Source organism: Barbus barbus, assembly GCF_936440315.1.
Source record: "Barbus barbus genome assembly, chromosome: 38".
Classification (NCBI taxonomy): Eukaryota; Metazoa; Chordata; class Actinopteri; order Cypriniformes; family Cyprinidae; genus Barbus; species Barbus barbus.
Window position 1 is genome coordinate 9,258,233 of NC_136716.1, and position 22,392 is coordinate 9,280,624.

General features: G+C 41.8%; 1 protein-coding gene across 4 annotated transcripts in view; it reads left to right on the forward strand.

The window, feature by feature from the left end:
* LOC306857858 (ADP-ribosylhydrolase ARH1-like) overlaps nt 1-22,392 on the forward strand; it is a gene marked incomplete at its 5' end in the record, with an annotated part of 191,497 nt that overhangs the window by 108,992 nt on the left and 60,113 nt on the right. For 3 of the 4 annotated variants that reach the window (XM_079398092.1, XM_079398094.1, XM_079398093.1), the window contains 2 exons: nt 1,912-2,017; nt 2,102-2,368. In XM_079398092.1, coding sequence (XP_079254218.1) covers nt 1,912-2,017; nt 2,102-2,368 — 373 coding nt within the window. Of the gene's footprint in view, nt 1-1,911; nt 2,018-2,101; nt 2,369-17,239; nt 17,948-22,392 lie in introns of those variants that run through there. The other variant, XM_079398095.1, reaches the window with a different exon arrangement.

Genomic DNA, 22,392 nt, shown 5'->3' on the forward strand with positions numbered 1-22,392 from the left:
CATGTCCTGATATTTCTCCTTATCTGAACCCTCTGCCAAAATACCATCCTCTACTAGCTTGTCATACAACTCTTTTTTTATAACTTTAGTAGCCTCTCTCATCACCCGAAAACCAAAAAAATCTGCGATCGACAATAGATCTTTTTTTCTGCAACGTTCAAAAACTTCTGTGGTAGGAGAAAGAGTGAAAGCGGTCAAATCATACCACAAGAGGTCTCTTTCCCCTCCCCTATTACGAAGACATCACAGTCAACACAAAGAGAGAAGAGAATAAATTAACTTACCACTATGTTTTCTTCACTTGAAAAGCTCTCAACTATACGTCGCACGTACGGACGAGCCCCCAATTGTTACGTCTTCCCCTTAATCTAGGGGTAAATAGGGAACGACGAACAAAAAAAGTGGAGAGACTTTGAGGATCTCCAACTCTCCAGTCCCAGATTCACAGGAAAAACAAACAAATCTCAATTTCAAATGGCGTGTCTGCCTTTTATTTATATAACTTCAGCAGGAGTTATAAAATAATAATATAAAGTAAAAAAGACACATTACAAATAAATCCAAACAAAAATGTTACCTCGGGAGGAGGGCCCAAGTCAAAAGAAAACAAAAACAATTCTATCTAAAAAGGGGATAACATTAACTTACCTATACAAAACAGAAATCAAAAACATCTTCCCTCACTCCCTAACTAATCAATAAACAGGAGAAAAGTTAAGGGTATCCGCCGCCCTACATTACCCATAAACTCTTAACTTTTCATAAATTGCATAAGTCAAACAATCACATTATCACACACACATTGTGACCACGCACCCCAAAGAGCGCAACCCGCTCGTCTGGGCTTGGAGAGCGGAACAACCTCAAACGCCGCGCTGTCTCTCTCCTTCCTCAGCGCTCTCTCTGCTATTTTATTGTAGACTCCTCAGGACAAACACCAATCAGTGCGCGGGCAGCACTCACAGGTAAACGAGCACAGGTGGTAGCCATTAATCCTATTAATCAGACACACAATACGAAAAAAAGAAAGAAAAACACATATGCACTAGCAAATAACACTCTTGGTATACAATACACAAATTAATACGTCCTTGGACATAACAGCTGCTCCAAGTCGAACACACCTATGCATTTCGCCCTCTGTTGGAATTACAAAGCTTTAACTTCTCCCAAGAACCTCTTAGGAAATAAAATTTAATTAAATAAAAATCGATTCTGAAGTAAACTTATCGATTTTTAAATCGTTTTAAAAAGAATCGTAATTGTTAGTTGAATCGATTTTTTTCTCCCACCCCTTATATATATATATATATATATATATATATACAGGATACGATTTGTGAAAAAAACAGGGGGGAGATACTTTTGAAAACTTTTCATAGGCGTATAAAACTATATAGGTGGAGGTTGACCCAGCTACACTGTTTTTAATACGACAGAAACTGTTTTAACGTGATCACAGTTTAATAAAAACATTGTAAATTAGGCCTATTAATTGTAATAATTTCATTTTCCACGGTTATTCAAACAACTAATAAATTATCAAGAAAGCGAAAGAACACTATCAACAGAGCTTTTTGAAACTCGAAATCAGTTTAACCATTTTGAAGCACTCCAATCGGATCGCGTATCCCAAATCATTTGATTAAGATCGGGACTACAAAGAGTGATACATTTGATTCAGATCGGGACTTCAAAGCACGTATCGCGAATCATTTGATTTAGATCGGGATGTTGGGGCAGGTGGGCGGGATAAAAATAAGTCAGCAGAGGCAGGGATGCATAGACCAGAGCAGGGATGCATAGACCCCCTACAAATTACACACTGTATATACTGTATATATATATATATATATATATATATATATATATATATATATATATTTCTTGTTTTTACTTCTCTCCCTTAAGGTATTGCACAGTTGCGCCCAGGCACTGAAGGGGGTTACAGGGTGCCATATAACCCAGAAGCCACAGGTTGTGGGGCAGCCATGAGGTCCATGTGCATTGGCCTTAGGTGAGAGTGAGGCATGCCTTCTTTTGTATTTTCACAGATATTTGGTAGTAGTGTTGGGGATATCTAATTGTCTTTGCCTCAAAGATATCCTCATCCTGAGCAGCTTTCCTCACTGGTTGAGGTTGCTGTGGAAACTGGAAGAATGACCCATCCTCATCCAACCGGTTTCCTTGGAGCTGTGGCATCAGCCTTGTTCACCACTTATGCAGTCCAGCGAAGACCAATCACAACCTGGGGTCTGGGTTTATTGGAGGAGGCTTGTCCTATCGCAAAAACATTTGTTAAGTCTTCAGGATATGCTGTTGCGGAGACTGAGAGAGACTGGGACTACTTCACTGGAAAATGGAAATGGTAAGAAGCTAAATTTAAGGCACAATGCATGAAGATGTGGTTCTATCACACAATGCTAAATTTATAAATAACAGAGAGATCATACTGGATCATTTTAATCTGAATGCATGTGATATTAGATTAGTAAGTATTTATACAATGACACAATGTTAATTTTTTTAATCTGCCCACCACCTCAAACCACTGTGGTTCTGCATCTTTTTGCATAAAAAATTATTTTATTATTTTATAATAATTATTAGCATTTTCATGATAAACATTGTTTCAAAGCATCCTTACATAAATTGATAATAATAATGTTTATAATATCTTAATGCCTTGAAGTTTGTTTAGCAGTTTAGAGTTGGGTAGGAGAAATAGTTAGAATTTTCCAATAATATTTTCACACCACATGGACCCTGTTGCTATGTTTTCTGTGTTTCTCTGTTCTTCTGACTTGTTTCAGTTCATTGACCTAGTTTCCCCGTCTGTGTCTGATTATGTAATTTGGTTCAGGTGTCTGTGGATTTATTAAAGACCATTAACCTTCATCTTCATCTTTGAGCATATTCATTGACACCATTGTGTGTGACAGAAGACCAACACAAGTGTAAGCAGTGTGTGTCCCATCTTTTCCTGTTTTTTGAAAGATTGGTTACGGACCATCCCGAATTCAGCGCACGTTCCGGTTAGCTTGTCACTCCCGGTTCCATTCACGTTTCTATTCGCGCCTATTATTGTTTTCTTTTTTCTCGCTGCTCTAAAGTGCTCTAGTTACTGGTGATTCTATTGTACGGAACGTGAAAATAGAGACACCAGCCATCATAGTCCAATGTTTACCGGGCGTCAGAGCGCCTGGCATCTTGGCAAATTTAAAAGTGCTGGCTAATGCTAAAGGTAAATTCAGTAAGATTGTTATCCACGTCGGCGCTAATGATGTTCGACTTCGCCAGTCGGAGATCACTAAAAATAATGTTAAAGAGGCGTGTGAACTTGCAAGTACGATGTCAGACACTGTAATATGCTCTGGTCCACTCCCTGCTTACTGGGGTGATGAGATTCATAGCAGACTGTTGTCACTCAATGGCTGGATGTCTAAGTGGTGTCCGCAGAATAACATAGGTTTTGTAGACAATCGGAAGAATTTTTGGGGCAGACATGACCTGTTGAAAAGAGATGGTCTTCATCCCAACTGGGGTGGTGCCACTATTCTCTCTAGAAATATGGCACATAGTCTTAGAGATCATACTTGACTAACTGGGGCCCAGGTTAGGAAGCAGACAGACTGGCTAAACCGACCATCTCCTAGCCGCCTCACGTCACAGAAGTCAGTTAATTCTCAGCACATAGAGACTCCTTCACCTAGATATCACACTATAGTGACTGTGTCTGTTCCCCGAACTAGAAAATACAGAAAACATCCAAACCAAAGTAAGAGTAACAATTTAATTGATGTTCAACAAATAAAAAAAAAAAGATACAATGCAGATAAAGCTTGGCTTATTGAAAATTAGATCCCTTTCTACAAAAGCACTTTTTGTAAATGATATGATCACTGACAATAAACTATATGTGCTTTGTTTGACAGAAACCTGGCAAACAAAGCACATATAGTACGTCCAAAAGGTAAAAGGGGAGATGTTGCTAAAATTTATAGCAATATTTTCAGTATCGGGTTTCAAGTATAATTCGTTCGAAGTAATGGTGTTTCATATAACGTTATCCAAAGAAACAAGTGTTAATGATAAATCCCCTGTGTACTGGCTACTGTATACAGGCCACCAGGGCACTATACAGACTTTATTAAATAATTTTCAATCGGAGTTAGTGCTGGCTGCAGATAAAGTCCTAATTGTTGGTGATTTTAATATCATGTTGATAATGAAAAAGATTAGTTGGGATCAGCATTATAGACATTCTAAACTCTATTGATGTTAAACCACACATGTCAGGACCTACTCATTGTCGAAATCATACTCTAGATTTAATACTGTCATATGGAATTTATGCCAGTGGCGTTGAAATTTTGCAGCAGAGCGATGATATCTCAGATCATTATCTAGTTTTGTGTATATTCCATATAGCTAAAGCTGTAAAGCCAACTCCTTGTTACAAATATGGCAGAGCCATCACTTCTACCACTAAAGACTGCTTTATGAATCTTCCTGATTTATCTCAGTTCTTGTTATGCTGTCAAAAGACTGCGTCTCCTTTTGATTGACAGCGATTGTGTACTATAAGAAGTCGCTGATGCTGAAGCTATTCGAGCTCAGTCCCATAGCGAATTGACAAACTGCTGCAACCTATTTCTTGGTATTTGCTTGGCGAAATTGCTGGCCAATTTTCATCATAACAGGAGAAAGCTGTGTGATTACTTTGTTTTCCTTAACCCACCGGTGCGGGCTGTCTCGTTTTTCTTTATGAAGCGAAACAAACTAAAAATACTTTGATCGTATACGAGTTTTGATCGTATAGATAAGAGCAAGGTATCATTTGAAACTGCAAAGTGTCTACTTTTATTTATGTATAGTCATAATAACAACAAAACAATGTGCTTTTAAAAAACAGGGTGTGTTCTCTGCGGGCTCTGTCTCTGTCACCTCTTCACAGACACGTAAATAAAACAACATGAATACAAAAACAAATATTCTATGTTAAAGTAATCCGTATGAAACCAATGCGATGTCCAGTTTTCCCATCTCAACTCATTATATCTAATGCTGTCACGCCCACATCGCCTCAGCGGAAACAAACAAGTTCATCCCGGATACTTTCTGTTTCTGGAAGAAGATCTGCTGAGAGAAATAACCCAGAATTTCAAAATGTGTTGTTGTTTTTTCCCCTTCAGAGCACATAAACAATATACACTATGAAAATGCCAGGTGCAAAAGCTTGGAGACAGCATATATAGAAATGAAAACTTTTATTTAGCACACAAGTAGACATGTATCATGTTACAAATGATGCTGTTCTTCTGAACTTTCTATTCATCAAAAAAATAAATTCTTCTTAGCTCTTTTCAACATAAATGTTTTTTTAGCAGCAAATCACAATATTAGAATGATTTCTGAAGGATCATGTGACTGGAGTAATGATGCTAAAAAGTCAGCTTTGAAAGACAGCTTTGATTGTTCCTAATAAAATGTTTAACTGCACTCACAAGTGAATCTCAAGTTATTTTGTGTGATAGCTAAATATATACTTAATAAACAAAAAATATTAAAATTTATTTTGTCCTCATATTCTTCCTTGTAACTCTTCCTCAGTCACATACTTGACTAAATGGCTCATTATGAAGCTCATTATCCAGGCCTGTCTTCTCAGGTGTGAATGTGAAGGTTGACGCCTTCTCGCATAGACCCTTTTTACTCAAAAAAATCTATATATTGTTTTTTGTGAGCAAATAAACAAGATGATTTTCACATTATTTTGAAGCAAAAATTCTTGGCTACAAGATCCAGTTCTCAGAAGTCTTGTGAACAAATGTTCTGTATGTTTTTTATGGCCTTATTTCAGTGACTTCAAAATGTTAGTTTTTCACTAACCACGCATAAACTTTTTCTCAAAAACAAATACATAAGTGCTGCTAACATATTGTAGCCCTGTTTTTGCTGTTTACAGTGTTATTAGACTTTAGCCATTTATATATTTATAAGCAACTGAAAAAAGCACAAATGTCAGGGCATGTCAAAACTTCTCCAGGCCCCCAAAACACCCTCAGTGCCTCAGTTTTTTAGAAAATAAATAGTGATCATTCTGAGGTCACTCAGCCCCCCACTTGCTCCAAATTTACCCCATTAGTCTCGTTTGTGCTTCGTTTGTGCTGGTAATAATTTCATTTTTGCTACTGACTTTAACAATACAGTTGAAGTAATAAGGTAAAATTCAAATGGCAAACCAAAAATCACTTAATTTTTAGTAGCTTTATTCGTTCAATTAATCTAATTAAACGATAATAAGTAAATAAAATAAAGACTTGATATACAAATTTTTGTATCTGCGCACAAATAAAACATGCAATAGCCTACCAGCCTATACTTTTGCATTCATTAATTTTTCCTTTTTTAACCATGACGAAAAAAAAGTTGTATTTTTAAATACCATCCTGAAAACAAAATTTGAAATTAGAACCTTTGTTACGGGGCTGACGAGACATGAGACATGCGGATCCATATGCAAAGCTTTATTATAAAACATGGTCAGTAAACAGGCAGGGTCAGACAGTGGCAAACAGGTATGGCAGAGGCAAGACAGAGCAATCCGTGGAGCAAGCATGGGTCGACGATCAGCGAACAGTATCCAAAGGGGCAAGGCAGAGAGATAAACCCAGGAAACACGGGCAGGGTCAGACACGGCAAGATAAACAAGGCAAGACAAGACTATAACAATGACTCTGTAAAGTTGCTATCGCTAGGTGAGTGATAAACACTAACAATACTCGGCCCAGAGCAAGACCCAGGTTAAATAGTGTGTGTGATGGTGAAATGATCAGGTGTGGGCGAGATAGTGAACAGCTGTGCATGTCGTCAGTGCAATGGATTGTGGGAAATGGGGTCCAATGTGTGTGAGTGAAAATAGTCACTGTGGTGAACGGGTGACCTCTAGTGGTGGTTAACCGGGAGAGCATGGACCAGATTCGTGACATAGCCCCCCCCCCAAGGAGCGGCTTCCAGACGCGCCTAAACAATCCAGGAGGGCGGTGGAGCGGAGGCGGAGCAGGGGGAGGGACGGAGGGCCAGGTCCTTGAGGACGTGGGAAGACCGGGGATCGGGGCAGAGCAGGACGTCCAGCCAGAACCGGAGACCAGGACAGAGCAAGAGCCCACCAGGGCGGAGCAGACGGAGCAGGAACCCACCAGGGCGGAGCAGATGACCACCAGACCGGAGCAGTGGACCACCACGGCCGAGCAGATGACCACCAGACCTGAGCAGAGGACCACCACGGTGGGGCAGAAGACCACCAGACCCGAGCAGAAGACAACCACAGCAGGGCAGAGGACCACCACAGGGAGGCAGACAGGGCAGGAACCCATGACAGAGACTGGGATCTGGGCGGAGCAGGTGACCCCCAGAGCCAGACAGCTGACCACCACCGCAGAGCAGACAGAACCAGAGCCCACCAGTGTGGAGTAGACAGGGCAGAGGATCTCCACGGTAGAGCAGACTGCTCAGGAAACCATGGCAGGATCAGGGATCTGGGGGAAACAGAGACACACAACACAGAGAGAGTCCCCATGGTCCCAGGGGCCGTGACCGGGCAGGTAGAGAGTTCATGAACGGTCTCTATGGCTGTGACAGGGCAGGAGGAGGATTCACAGACGGCCTCTTTGGCCGTGACAGGACAGGGCGTGAGTTCACAGACGGCCTCTTTGGCCGTGACAGGACAGGACGTGAGTTCACAGGCGGCCTTTTTGGGCGCCTGTGAACTCTTGACTTGAGGGCGCTCTGGAGGAGCGGGCACTTGAGGGCGCTCTGGAGGAGCGGGCACTTGAGGGCGCGGAACGGCACTCCTGGCCGTGACTGGAGAACTGGATTCTCGGGATACGGGATCGGTACTCCTGGCCGTGACTTGAGAACTGGATTCTCGGGATACGGGTGTAGGTGCCACCACTTCGGCAGGTTCTGCAGCGGAAGTCGCCACCTCTGGAGGCACTGGAGCAGACTCGTGAACAGGAGAGACCTCAGGAACAGACTCGTGGATAGGAGAGGCCTCAGGAGCACAGTGTGCAGCCCACACACTCAAAATGGCGACCGCCATAACGGGAAGCACTGAGGTCAGGGGAACAGTCTCTGTAAGAGCCAGGGTTGAGGCCCTGGGAATGCTAGCTACTCGCACCGACATCAGTGGTGGGTCCATCACACTGGATATCAGAACTCGAAGGACTGACCTTGAATCTGTGGTAACAGCCTCTGGCAGTTCGGCGGAGGCGTGAAGAGACTCTGGCTGGAGCACTGAGACGTGGTGTGACTCTGGCTGGAGCACTGAGACGTGGTGTGACTCTGGCTGGAGCACTGAGACGTGGTGTGACTCTGGCTGGAGCACTGAGACGTGGTGTGGCTCTGGCTGGAGCACTGAGACGTGGTGTGACTCTGGCTGGAGCACTGAGACGTGGTGTGACTCTGGCTGTATGACATAGGCTGGGACCTGACTTGGCTCTTTGACATAGGCTGGGACCTGACTTGGCTCTTTGACATAGGCTGGGACTTGACTTGGCTCTTTGACATAGGCTGGGACTTGACTTGGCTCTTTGACATAGGCTGGGACCTGATTTGGCTCTTTACAAGCAGCAATGACGCTATGAGGTGGTGTTATGGTTGCCATTTTGTGAGTGTGCTCTAGCGCAGCTGTAATCAAACAATTGGATGCGGTGTCTTTTCCCTCCGCGACCCCCACAGTGAATGTTGAACCAACAGTACACAGAACATATTCCAGAAAATGACTCAGTGATAAATGAGGAGCCTTATGAATTATTTTTGCTTTCAATGGCTGGTTAAGGCCATCGCAAAAAAAATCTATTAGCATACAATCCGGTAAATCTGAGCCATTAGCCAAAGCCAAATATTCAATGATATAACGCTCTAGTGATCGTGTACCCTGCTTGAGGGCCAATAATAAGATCGCTGCATCCATACCTGACTTGTTGGGCCGAGTATTCTGTTACGGGGCTGACGAGACGTGAGACATGCGGATCCATATGCAAAGCTTTATTATAAAACATGGTCAGTAAACAGGCAGGGTCAGACAGTGGCAAACAGGTATGGCAGAGGCAAGACAGAGCAATCCGTGGAGCAAGCGTAGATCGGCGAACAGTATCCAAAGGGGCAAGGCAGAGAGATAAATCCAGGAAACACGGGCAGGGTCAGACACGGCAAGATAAACAAAGCAAGGCAAGGCAAGACAAGACAAGACTATAACAATGGCTCTGTAAAGTTGCTATCGTTAGGTGAGTGATAAACGCTAACAATACTCGGCCCAGAGCAAGAGGAAGTCCCAGGTTAAATAGTGTGTGTGATGGTGAAATGATGATCAGGTGTGGGCAAGATAGTGAACAGCTGTGCATGTCGTCAGTGCAATGGATTGTGGGAAATGGAGTCCAATGTGTGTGAGTGAAAATAGTCACTGTGGTGAACGGGTGACCTCTAGTGGTGGTTAACCGGGAGAGCATGGACCAGATTCATGACACTTACACACAAAATACTGCCCGAAAAAAGTAAAATGTTGATTTTTTTGTAGATTTTTGTTTGACTTTTTGCACCTTTAGTAAACATTTGAAAAATGCACAAATTAATCTAGAAAAAATATATATTTTAACAAGTTTTCTTTGACCAAATTAGAAGTAATGCTTCTCCCGCATGTTCAGTTTAGAACTATATCTCTGTGCTAGATCATTGATGGGGAGCTGGGCTATTAATAGTAAATATGACCAAAACAGGGTATTTGTCATGGTGCACACACGAGGGAGGAACAAGGAACACGCAGACGAGGATTTAACTCAAAATAACAGTCTTTACTGACGACATCAAGGCAAGGTAGGGCAAGACAAGGCTTACAGACAGGAAACACCGGGGGTAACGAATAGACCAGACGACATTACACTGAACAGACAGGACTATAAATACACAGGATAATTATGGATAATTAGACAAACACGGCTGGACAAGCATTAACTAAATATCACATCAGACAAGGACAGGAAACACACCAAATATGGAAAAGTGAAGTGAGTGAAGTGACATTCAGCCAAGTATGGTGACCCATACTCGGAATTCGTGCTCTGCATTTAACCCATCCAACGTGCACACACGCAGCAGTGAACACACACAATGGAAACAAGAGGCGGGAACACGACACACACAACAGAGGACTGACAGTATTATTATTTTTTTTTTTTTTTATATGAATAATAAAATTGCTATATAGGCGCATTTCAAATGTTTATGAGTATCGCGCTTAATGTATGATATGGAGGCACCCGTGCAATCTCTCACATTTTTTTTTTCGTCATTTTTGGATGTGCTTTTTGTAGTCTCATGCAGTCTCCGTGAATGGAACGCGTAACAACAATGAATCGGCCCACAGACACAATAAATAAATCTATAGAAATCTTCAAATGTCTACTATTAAACAAACCAATTGAAATAAAAAACAAATCTTCTCTAATTATGTGGTCCATATGAATGGTGCATTTCTCTATTAAAGGCACGTTCATTAGCCTACTGTGGAGATGGCCATCAGCGTCGGCATTTGGCAACTTCATCTTTGCAGTCGACACTGACTGAGAAAGTACTAGTTTATTAATAAATAATTACAATGTCGTCTTTTCCCCCAACGCATTCATAATCAAGCAGAGTCAGATTGTGCAAAGGACTCATCTGGTTCCTGTGGTCTTGTCCCGATGGCAGTCTAGGAGACAGGGTCTTCACTAGGGATCAGTCTCTGGGGCTCATCTAGTTGTCCTGGTCTCCGCTGACGTTCAGGGCTGTAGAGGTCATCTCTAGGTGCTGATCCATCATCTGCTCTGGATACAGTCTGGATCCGGGTGGCTGCAGTGACCTCGGAGTAAGAAAGAAACAGACTAAAATTACCGTAGATGCCATTCTTCTAATGATGTTACAAGTACATCAGGTGTTTTGGGAAGTGTTCCCAGTTCTGGTTGACCTAATTAATGCAGCCTAACAATCCTTTAACGGATTTGAATTATGTAAATGCGATAGTGTATTATGTGTAAGCCAGGTTAAAGAGATGGGTCTTTAATCTAGATTTAAACAGGCAGAGTGTGTTTGCTTCCCGAACAGCATTAGGTAGATTGTTCCAGAGTTTGGGCGCTAAATAGGAAAACGATCTCCCGCCCGCAGTTGATTTTCATATTCTAGGTATTATCAAATGGCCAGAGTTTTGAGATCGCAGCGGACGTGAAGGACTATAGTGTGATAAGAGCTCACTCAAATACTGAGGTGCCAAACCATTCAGGGCCTTATAGGTAATTAGCAAGATCTTAAAATGTGTATGATGTTTAATAGGGAGCCAGTGCAGTGTTGACAGAACTGGGCTAATATGGTCATACTTCCTGGTTCTAGTAAGAACTCTAGCTGCTGCATTTTGAACCAGATGGAGTTTGTTTATTAAACTTGCAGAGCAACCAACCAATAAAGCATTAGAAAGGGCAGAGGATCATCAGGCAGAGAGAGAATTGCGTCTGAAAATCCGCAGATTGAAGGTTGAGGCGGAGATGCAGATAAAGCTGCGGGAACTAGATTTAAAGGCGGCCAAAACTGCCTCTGCTCCAGTTGTTCAGCCACAGTTGGATGGCGTATTGCGTATCGCTTCTGCTCTAAATTGGTCACGCGAAGTCTGGCCTTTGTTGTTACAGTGTAAATTAACTGGAAAGGCTCAGGAGGTTTGCGCAACACTATCCTTGGAGGATAGTTTAAATTATGACATTGTTAAAGCTGCGATCTTGCGAGCATTCGAGTTAGTGCCAGAAGCTTACAGGCAGCGGTTTAGGAGTCACAAAAATAATTTTAGCCGAACGTTTGTCAAGTCGGTCGTGACGTATTGTCAAGTATGGTGACCCATACTCGAAATTGGTGCTCTGCGTTTAACCCATCCAAGTGCACACACACAGCAGTGAGTAGTGAACAAATGCACACACACACACACACACACACACCGTGAACACACACCCGGAGCAGTGGGCAGCCATGCTGCGGCGCCCGGGGAGCAATTGGGGGTTCGGTGCCTTGCTCAAGGGCACCTCAGTCGTGGTATTGAGGGTGGAGAGAGCGCTGTACATTCATTCCCCCCACCTACAATCCTTGCCGGCCGGGGACTCGAACCCGCAACCTTTTGATTACGAGTCCGACTCTCTAACCATTAGGCCACGACTTCCCCTTTGTCAACATTTGATAAATGGTGTACATCTAGTAAGATAACTGATTTTAAGACGCTGTGGGAATTAATCCTTCTGGAAGAATTTAAGAACTGTATACCAGAGCGCGTTGTCGTGTATTTAAACGAACAAAATGTGACATCATTATCTCAAGCCTCTGTCTTCGCAGACGAGTTTGCGCTGACACATAAGAATGTGTTCACTTCTGCTCGTCCCGATAAAATCATGTCTATTCCCATTACCTCGTCTAACCAGCCACGACCAAAATTAAATCCACCCAAGGTTAAAGAGGATAGGGAATGTTTTTATTGCCATAAGTCTGGCCATTTGATTGCTGATTGTTTTATGTTGAAAAGTAAACACCAGGGTGGTACAACTAAGAGTGTAGGATTTGTGAATATGGTAGATGCTGAAAAACTTGAGTTAGTTAAGCCTGATTGCAGTTACGAACCTTTTTTTAATGGAAGGGTTAATTTCTGTTTCGGGTAAATCTACAGAACAGGTAAGGGTTAAAATGCTCCGGGATACTGGCATCACTCAGTCTTTCGTAGTTGCAGGTGTGTTGCCATTCTCCGAGTAGACTTCTTGCGGCTGTAAGGTTCATTTGCAGTTGGAGTTGTGTACAGGGTTTGTGAAAGTAGGTGTTCGTGATTGTTTGCCTGTCAATGGAGTGGAGATTATCTTGGGTAATGATTTGGCTGGTGGAAAGGTTTTTCCTATGTTGGAAGTGTTTGACAAACCTGTTTTGTCAGATCACACTGATGAATTGTCAGAAATGTACCCTGAAACTTTCCCTGCTTGTGTTGTCACTTGGGCTCAGGCTCGACAAGTAGATGCTGATTTATCTACATCCTTTATGGCGCCTATATTTATTGAAGACCTTTTGCCAGCTGATGAGGAAAAAGTAATGAAAGTTTCACCCGATTTAAATTTAAGTCACCTTAAGTTGCCCGTAACTCATGAGAAAATTGTTTCTGCACAGAAGGAAGATTCAAGTCTTCGAAAGTGTTTCTCTGCTGCTGTTTCTGTTGAGAGTGCAGCAGAGAAAATCTGCTTATTTTCTTTAGGACGGGTTGCTGATGCGTAAGTGGTCTCCTCTTATGGCAGATGATCCTGAATGGAGTGTCGTGTACCAGTTTGTAATTCCTGAATGTTACCGACAGCAAGTTTTGTCTCTTGCTCATGACCATGATTTGTCGGGACATCTAGGAATTAAAAAAACATATCACCGGGTTTTGAGACATTTCTTTTGGCCTTGTTTAAAAGTTGATATCATTCAGTACTGTCGCACTTGCCGCACCTGTCAGCTAACGGGTAAACCGAATCAGACAATTTCAAGTGCTCCGCAAGTTCCACTCCCAGTTGTAGGCGAACCGTTCGAACATGTTATAGCTGATTGTGTCGGCCCTTTGCCTAAAACAAGAAGTGGTAATCAGTTTTTGTTGACCGTAATGTGTAGCGCTATGCGGTTTCCGGAAGCGATTCCTCTGAGAAAAATTATGGCACCCGTTGTTGTCAAAGCGCTTGTGATGTTTTTTTCTACATTCACCTAAAGGATTATTAGGAACACCATGCTAATACTGTGTTTGACCCCCTTTCGCCTTCAGAACTGCCTTAATTCTACGTGGCATTGATTCAACAAGGTGCTGAAAGCATTCTTTAGAAATGTTGGCCCATATTGATAGGATCGCATCTTGCAGTTGATGGAGATTTGTGGGATGCACATCCAGGGCACGAAGCTCCCGTTCCACCACATCCCAAAGATGCTCTATTGGGTTGAGATCTGGTGACTGTGGGGGCCATTTTAGTACAGTGAACTCATTGTCATGTTCAAGAAACCAATTTGAAATGATTCGAGCTTTGTGACATGGTGCATTATCCTGCTGGAAGTAGCCATCAGAGGATGGGTACATGGTGGTCATAAAGGGATGGACATGGTCAGAAACAATGCTCAGGTAGGCCGTGGCATTTAAACGATGCCCAATTGGCACTAAGGGGCCTAACGTGTGCCAAGAAAACATCCCCCACACCATTACACCACCACCACCAGCCTGCACAGTGGAAACAAGGCATGATGGATCCATGTTCTCATTCTGTTTACGCCAAATTCTGACTCTACCATCTGAATGTCTCAACAGAAATCGAGACTCATCAGACCAGGCAACATTTTTCCAGTCTTCAACCGTCCAATTTTGGTGAGCTTGTGCAAATTGTAGCCTCTTTTTCCTATTTGTAGTGGAGATGAGTGGTACCCGGTGGGGTCTTCTGCTGTTGTAGCCCATCCACCTCAAGGTTGTGCGTGTTGTGGCTTCACAAATGCTTTGCTGCATACCTCGGTTGTAACGAGTGGTTATTTCAGTCAAAGTTGCTCTTCTATCAGCTTGAATCAGTCGGCCCATTCTCCTCTGACCTCTAGCATCAACAAGGCATTTTCGCCCACAGGACTGCCGCATACTGGATGTTTTTCCCTTTTCACACCATTCTTTGTAAACCCTAGAAATGGTTGTGCGTGAAAATTCCAGTAACTGAGCAGATTGTGAAATACTCAGACCGGCCCGTCTGGCACCAACAACCATGCCATGCTCAAAATTGCTTAAATCACCTTTCTTTCCCATTCTGACATTCAGTTTGGAGTTCAGGAGATTGTCTTGACCAGCACCACACCCCTAAATGCATTGAAGCAACTACCATGTGATTGGTTGATTAGATAATTGCATTAATGAGAAATTGAACAGGTGTTCCTAATAATCCTTTGAGTGTATATTCGGGTTGCCGAAAGTGGTGCAAACAGATCAAGGCACAAATTTTCTTTCGAAACTCTTTTTGCAAATTCTGACAACATTGAATATCTCTCACAGGATCGCGAGTGCTTATCATCCCGAGAGCCAAGGTGCGCTCGAACGTTTTCATCAAACATTAAAGACGATGCTCCGAAAGTACTGCCTGGATACTGGTAAGGATTGGGATGAGGGAGTACTGTTGGTGGTAAGGGAAGCTGTGCAGGAAAGTCTTGGGTTTAGTCCCGCTGATTTAGTGTTCGGCCACACCATCAGAGGTCCGTTGAAACTGCTTAAAGAGAATATGCTAGCTTTTAATTCCAGCTCTGAAGTCAATGTGTTGGATTATGTTAGTAAGTTCCGCGAGTGTCTACATAAAGCTTGCTCGATGGCGAAAGATTCGTTGGCATCTGCACAGAAGAAGATGAAATGTCAATTCGATTGTAAATCTGTACAGCGTGCCTTTGCAGAGGGCGATCAGGTGTTAGTTCTGCTGCCGATTGTGGGTTCTGCTTTATCAGCACGATTTTCTGGGCTCTATGAAGTGCTGAGAAAATTAAGTGACACCGATTATGTAATTTGCACTCCAGACAGAAGGCGAAAAGGGTTTTCATGATAGAGAGTTGTTGCAAAAGAATGCTGCAGGGGCAGATGGGAATGCTGTCTCTGCTTTGCGTTCGTTTGCAGCCCGTGGTGCTGCGAATCTTGTTGATGCTGCTGATACTGAGGATGATGTGGTGTCAGGTCATACTCAACAGTGTGCCAGATTTAAGAATTCTGAGATATATTAAGTGACTTAAATTCTCATCTATTGCACTTGTCTGATCAACAAAGATGTGATATTGCACAGCTGATTAACGATTTTTCTACTCTGTTTAATGATGTGCCTTCTTGTACCACAGTTCTGCAGCATGATATTGATGTAGGTGATGCTGCTCCAATCAAGCAACATGCGTATCGTGTGAACAGCGCAAAAAGGGCTGTCATGAATACTGAGGTTGAGTATTTGTTGAAGCATGAATTTGCCAAACATAGTTGTAGTCCATGGAGCTCACCATGTTTACTTGTTCCGAAAAGCGATGGTACGGCCCGATTTTGCACTGACTCTCGTAAGGTAAATGCTGTAACTGTGCCAGACTGTTTTCCGTTGCCACGAATGGAGGACTGTGTGGACAATCTTGGCTCAGCTCAGTATGTCAGTAAGTTAGATCTCTTAAAAGGATACTGGCAAGTGCCTCTTACATCTCGTGCTTCTGATATTTCAGCTTTTGTAACACCCGACAACTTCCTACAGTACTCAGTAATGGCATTCAGGATGCGCAACGCGCCGGCAACTTTTCAGCGGCTTATTAATATTGTTCTTGCAGGAGTCCCACAGTGTAACGCAATACGTAAAGATAACCTTTACGTATCTTGGCAAAGAAGTCGGTCAAGGTCAACTGCGTCCGATCGAAGCGAAGGTGGCCGCATTTCCAGTTCCAACAACTCGTCGGGAACTTCTGAGATTTTTAGGTATGGCCATTTTTAGGTATGACCATAGTTTTTGTAGAAACTTTTCGACTATTGCACATCCTTTGACTTCATTGCTTAGTCCATCCTGCTCCTTTATATGGTCTGTGGTCTGTGTCTTATATGGAATGTCTGTATGCGTTTGAGGCTATCAAAAACCTCCTGTGTAGCGCACCTGTTTTGGCAGAGCCGAACAACTCACTGCCCTATAAATTGGATGTAGATGCAAGTGCGGTTGGTGCGGGCGCAGTGTTACTTCAAGAGGCTGAGGATGGCATTGATCATCCTGTTTGTTATTTCTCACGCAAGTTCAACAAGCTTCAATTGAACTATTCAGCTATTGAAAAGGAAGCATTGGCACTGTTAATGGACTTGCAGTATTTTGATGTTTACGTCGGATCGAGTAGTCTTCCAGTTAGCGTTTTCACAGATCATAACCATTTAGTGTTTTTATCGTGTATGTATAATCAAAATCAACGCTTGATGCAGTGGGCTTTGATCATACAGGACTATAATTTAGTTATTAAGCACAATAAGGGCGTGGATAATATTGTAGCGGATGCTTTGTCAAGAGTATCATTTAACTGATGGAGCATGAATGTTTAACATAGTTTGCTCTTATGGGTGGGGGTGTTACGTGCTATGCGCATAGGTGTGTGTGCTTGTTTTATTTCTCGTCCCTCCCTCTTTTGCTATTGCTCTGCTGCTTGCTCTTAGGTTCCTGATTGGACGTGTCGCCCGCTGATCATTGGTGTGACGTCATCCTCTTCGTCCAATCTGCTTTCGCCCTGCTGGTTTAAAGGTCCTCCCGCAAACTTGGGAAGGAAGCTCATTTGTGCTTGATTGGTGTGCTGTGCGTCTGTGTACGCTTTGTTTTGCTGGAATGAAGTGTTTTGTATCTTATTCTTTGATGTGATGTGTTTAACACTTAGTTGCTTGTGTATTTGATTTATGGTTCGTTTTCTCCTTGATTAGGGAAAAGAGAACAGGTAAGCATATCGCGCAATATACACTTTGCACGTAGTAATGATGAGTGTTTAGATACATTAGGGAAGTGGTGTGCGCCATCCTTGTACTTTGGTTATTATTGGTGAAAATAGGAAATTTAGAGCGTCGATGCGCTGAAGCTTTCGGTTTCTTTTTGACATTTTTCTTTTGTTAGTTAGGTTAGGGGATTTGGGGAGCTTTATGGGAATTTAGTTCTATTTTTGTTTTTTGATTTGGGCGCCACTCAAGTTCCTTTTCCCTATGTTAGTGGTAATTTTGTTTTGGTAATTTTTCGTTAATTTCTCTTCTATTCATTTTTATTTTATTTTCTCTCTCTATTTATTATTATAATACTCATTCCAGCAGTTGTAAATAGAGCATCCCATTTATATTCTTGTGGCTTCCGCTTTATGAAATAAATTATTCGTAATGAAGCTTTATCCTTGTTTATGGTCATTTCTCTGCTTGGTTCAATCTACCCAGCAATAATAAATTTTTCTAAGTGTTGCAAACTAACCCTAGACTTTTAAATTCGTAACAGTCAATCCAACAATCCAGACGAGTTGAAAGCTCAATAGTGCCTCAGCAGTGCCACAGGCTGATCGCTTCCATGCCACACCTCACTGATGCTGGAATTTTAGGAAATAATCTAATATTTTGCGATACTGATTTTTGACTTTCATGAGCTGTAAGCTTTAATCATCAAAATCAAAACATTTTTTTTTTAAAGCGTTTTACTTTACATGTAGTGAATCTAAAATATATGAAAGTTTCACTTTTTTAAATAAGTTACAAGAAAAAATGAACTTTTTCACCATATTCTAATTTTCTGAGTTGCACCTGTATGTAGGAGATTTAATGCGGGTGCGGTTCAGGTCGCAGTTTTTATGTCAAACGGGTCGGGTACGGGATTAAATTAGTGTTGCAGTCAGATGCAACGTGTCGGTGTTCTGTTAATTAATGCGGGTGTGGGAAGATCATTCCACTAGTTTGGAACAGTGAATGAAAATGTTCTGGAAAGTGATTTTGTGCCTCTCTGTGGTGGTACCACGAGGCATCGCTTACTTCTCAGGTTTCTGGAGGAGATGTAGACTCCTAAGAGTGAGTGGAAGTAGGAGGGTGCTGAGCCTGTGGCTGATCTGTGAACAAGCATCAATGTCTTGAACTTGATGCGAGCCTCAACTGGTACCCATTGCAGGGATATAAAGAGAGGTGTGAAGTGAGCCCTTATGGGCTCGGTGAAGACCAGTTGTGCTGCTGCGTTCTGAATCATTTGTAGAGGTTTGATTGCGCATGATGGAAGTTCAGCCAGAAGACCATTGCAATAGTCCAGCCTAGAAATGACAAAGGCCTGGACAAGAAGTTGTGCAGCATGCTCCGTTAGGAAGGGCCTGATCTTTCTGATGTTGTGTAATGCAAACCTTCATGATCAAGCTGTCTTTACAATGTGGTCCTTGAAGGTCAGCTGGTCATCAAAGAATAATTTTTAATGAACTTGGATTGTAAAATCATGCTGTACAGTCGGAGTGGCAGGGAAGATGAGAAGCTCTTGCCAGGTTGAGATGCAGGAGATGTTTCTGCATCCATGCCTAGATGGCAGGCAGCCTGAGATCGATGCAGGTATAGTTGGATTGTCTAGTTGAAATGAAAGATATAGCTGTGTGTCATTAGCATAGCAATGGTAGGAGAAACCATGTGCTTGTATAATGGGTCCCTGTGAGAGGAGGGGTCCAAGAACTGATCCCTGAATAACCCCAGTGACCAGCTGATGTTCTTTGGACACATCCCCTCCCCAGGAAACCCTGAAAGACCTACCTGTGAGATAAGATTCAAACCACTGGAGTGCAGATGCTATAATGGCAGACAGGAGATTCTGATGATTTACAGTGTCAAAAGTGGCAGATAGATCCAGCAGAATGAGAACTGATGAATTGGAATCAGCTTTTGCTATCTGCAGCGCTATAGTGACTGGCAGTAAAGCAGTCTCAGTTGAATTGCCACTTCGGAAACCTGATTGGTTAACGTTCAGCTGGTTATTTTGTGAACGAAATAATGTATTTGTGTCTATATAAGTTTGAACCAAATGGTCCATTCGATTAGAATAACAAATGAACAGCATTCCTCAGGAAAATCTTGTAGATTTCAGGATGTCCAGCGGGAGGTCCTAACAGTGTCTGTTGTTTGTAGCCCTTTTGTCTTCAGGTAAACAAAAAAATCTATCCCACAGACAGTACTTTGGGATAATTCTTACAAGGGTTATGATTGTTTGAAGGATGACATGCTAACATCGCTACTGCACCATCTTCAATAAATTATTCTCCCTACAAAAATTATGGTGAAGACTACTTAATTTTTGTATTAGAAATATCTAGTGCATTGACAAGCCTTCTAAGAGTATCTGTCTCTAGACAGATACTGTCTTGACAAGATGTTAAAGTGGATCATAAAATAGCTGTATTCACATCCAGAAACGGGTGGGTGATCGAAAGAGAGGATGACACTACAGAGGAAAGATAGAATGGTGAAAGGAAGCGTAGGTTTCCCCTAAAAGTAACTGGTAGAGGAATCGGTGGCACAGAGGTAGTAAGATATAGGTTAAAGGATTAGTTCACTTTTAAAAACTTTTGCTGATAATTTACTCACCCCCATGTCATCCAATATTTTTAATATTAAAACACCCAGGATACGCACAGGAAATGGGCATTTTAAACGATAAACTGACACAAAGACATTTGAATATGTGTATATGGTCCTCCTTCCGCACATTTGTAAACACTGACTCGGTACTTCCGCCTAAGTCAACCATGACCTTTTCAACGTCATTGCGTATTACGTGACGTCATGAACGCGCATCACAGAACAAAGCAAGGCGAGCATTTGTGCTTATAAAACTTAAACTTTTTTATTTATTTTTGAAATGACCGATCGTTTCACTAGATAAGACCCTTATTAGATTAGATTCAACTTTATTGTCATTTATGCAGAGTACAAGTACAGAGCTAATGAAATGCAGTTAGCATCTAACCAGAAGTGCAAGAATATAGTGTTTTATATACATATAAGTGCAGAGTAAATGAAGATATGATTTACAGAATGTACAGTGGAATTGCTATATACAGTATTGTACAGTATTGAGCAGAGTATATACAGAATATAAATAGGAATGCAATGTAGGGATTGTATGTACATTATGAACAGAGCAATGTAGGATTATATACATTATGAACAGCAGAAACGTGAGAACAGTGGTAATAAATAAATACAGCTGGATGAGTGTGCAAAATATTGATAGGACAATGTATTCTATGCAAAATAGCAGTAGTGCAATATTTTATAGAAATATTTTACTGTGCTTTGTGTAGTAACAACTTTATACAGTTTATAGTGTGATAACTTGTACAGTCTGTGCAAAATAAGAGTAGTGCAAATGCATGTGTGTAAAGTACTGTGACCAGTGCAGTAATAAGCAGGTGCAGGTTAGATTGGTGGTGTGGCGTTCAGAAGTGTCACAGCCTCGGGGAAGAAGCTCTTCCTGAGCCTACTAGTGCGAGAGCGTAGGCACCTGTAACGCCTGCCGGATGGAAGGAGGGTGAAAAGTCCATGGTTAGGGTGAGAGGCATCCTTGATGATGTTTCTTGCCCTGCCCAGACAGCGCTTATAATAAATGTTCTCAATGGAAGTTAACTGGGTGCCGGTGATCCGTTGAGCAGTTTTCACCACCCGCTGGAGTGCTTTGCGGTCAGATGCGGAGCAATCTGAACCAGACGATACCAATTCATCGTCTGGTATCGTTTAAAGCCCTTTGAAGCTGCACTGAAACTGTCATTTGGACCTTGAACCGTTTGGGTCCCAATGAAGTCCATTATATTGAGAAATGTTTTCATCAAAAACCTTAATTTCTTTTCGACTGAAGAAAGAAAGACATGGACATCTTGGATGACATGGGGGTGAGTAAATTATCAGCAAAAGTTTTTTTAAAAGTGAACTAATCCTTTAAGTGAGAATAAAGAGAATGATCAGATATGTCTAGAGGTTCTCCCAAAATGTTGTCTGTTGTAGTAAGTGAGACTCACGTCACCAAGGACGTTGTGATTTTTGGATCACCCGTCACTCAAGGTGTGGTTATGAGTATATCAGATGATCAATTCCCACCACACTTAGTTTAGCGGACCAGTCAAAGAGTGTTAATTTGGCAACGTGGGCATGTTTCCCACAGGCTGTTCAACAATTTGAATTTCACACACTGGAGGTAGCTGGTCAACTGATTTATCTAAATAATTGGTGGTTTAGATAGCTAGTAGAGCCTTGGATCATCAACACAAAGAAGACACAATTGTAATAAGATTAATGCAATTTATTAGCAATAGATATACAAAAGTAAATTTAACAACTAGTGGTGATACCAATAAATGAATATGTACTGCTAATAGAGGTAACACTTTACTTGAAGGGGTGTGCATAAGACTGACATGACACCTTCATAATCGTGACATGACACGTCATGTATATGAAGGAGATTTTATGCATGTTTATGACACCTGTCATTAAGTGTCTTTCACTCAGTTATGTAATTTTTAATGCAAAGATGGCATTGTTTGACCTAACCCTAACCCATAACAAAGACATCTCAAACAATGTCATCTTTGCATTAACTGAGCGAATGACACTTAATGACAGTTGTCATAAACATGCTTAAACCTCTTTCATATTCATGATATGTGTCATGTCATGACTATGAAGGTGTCATGTCAGTCTTATGCACACCCCTTCAAGTAAAGTGTAACCCTAATAGATAATAATAGATGACTATTTTGTCATATTTATGAAGGAAGATACCAAATAAATTGTAGAAACAAATAAACAGAGTGAACACAGAATGGCAA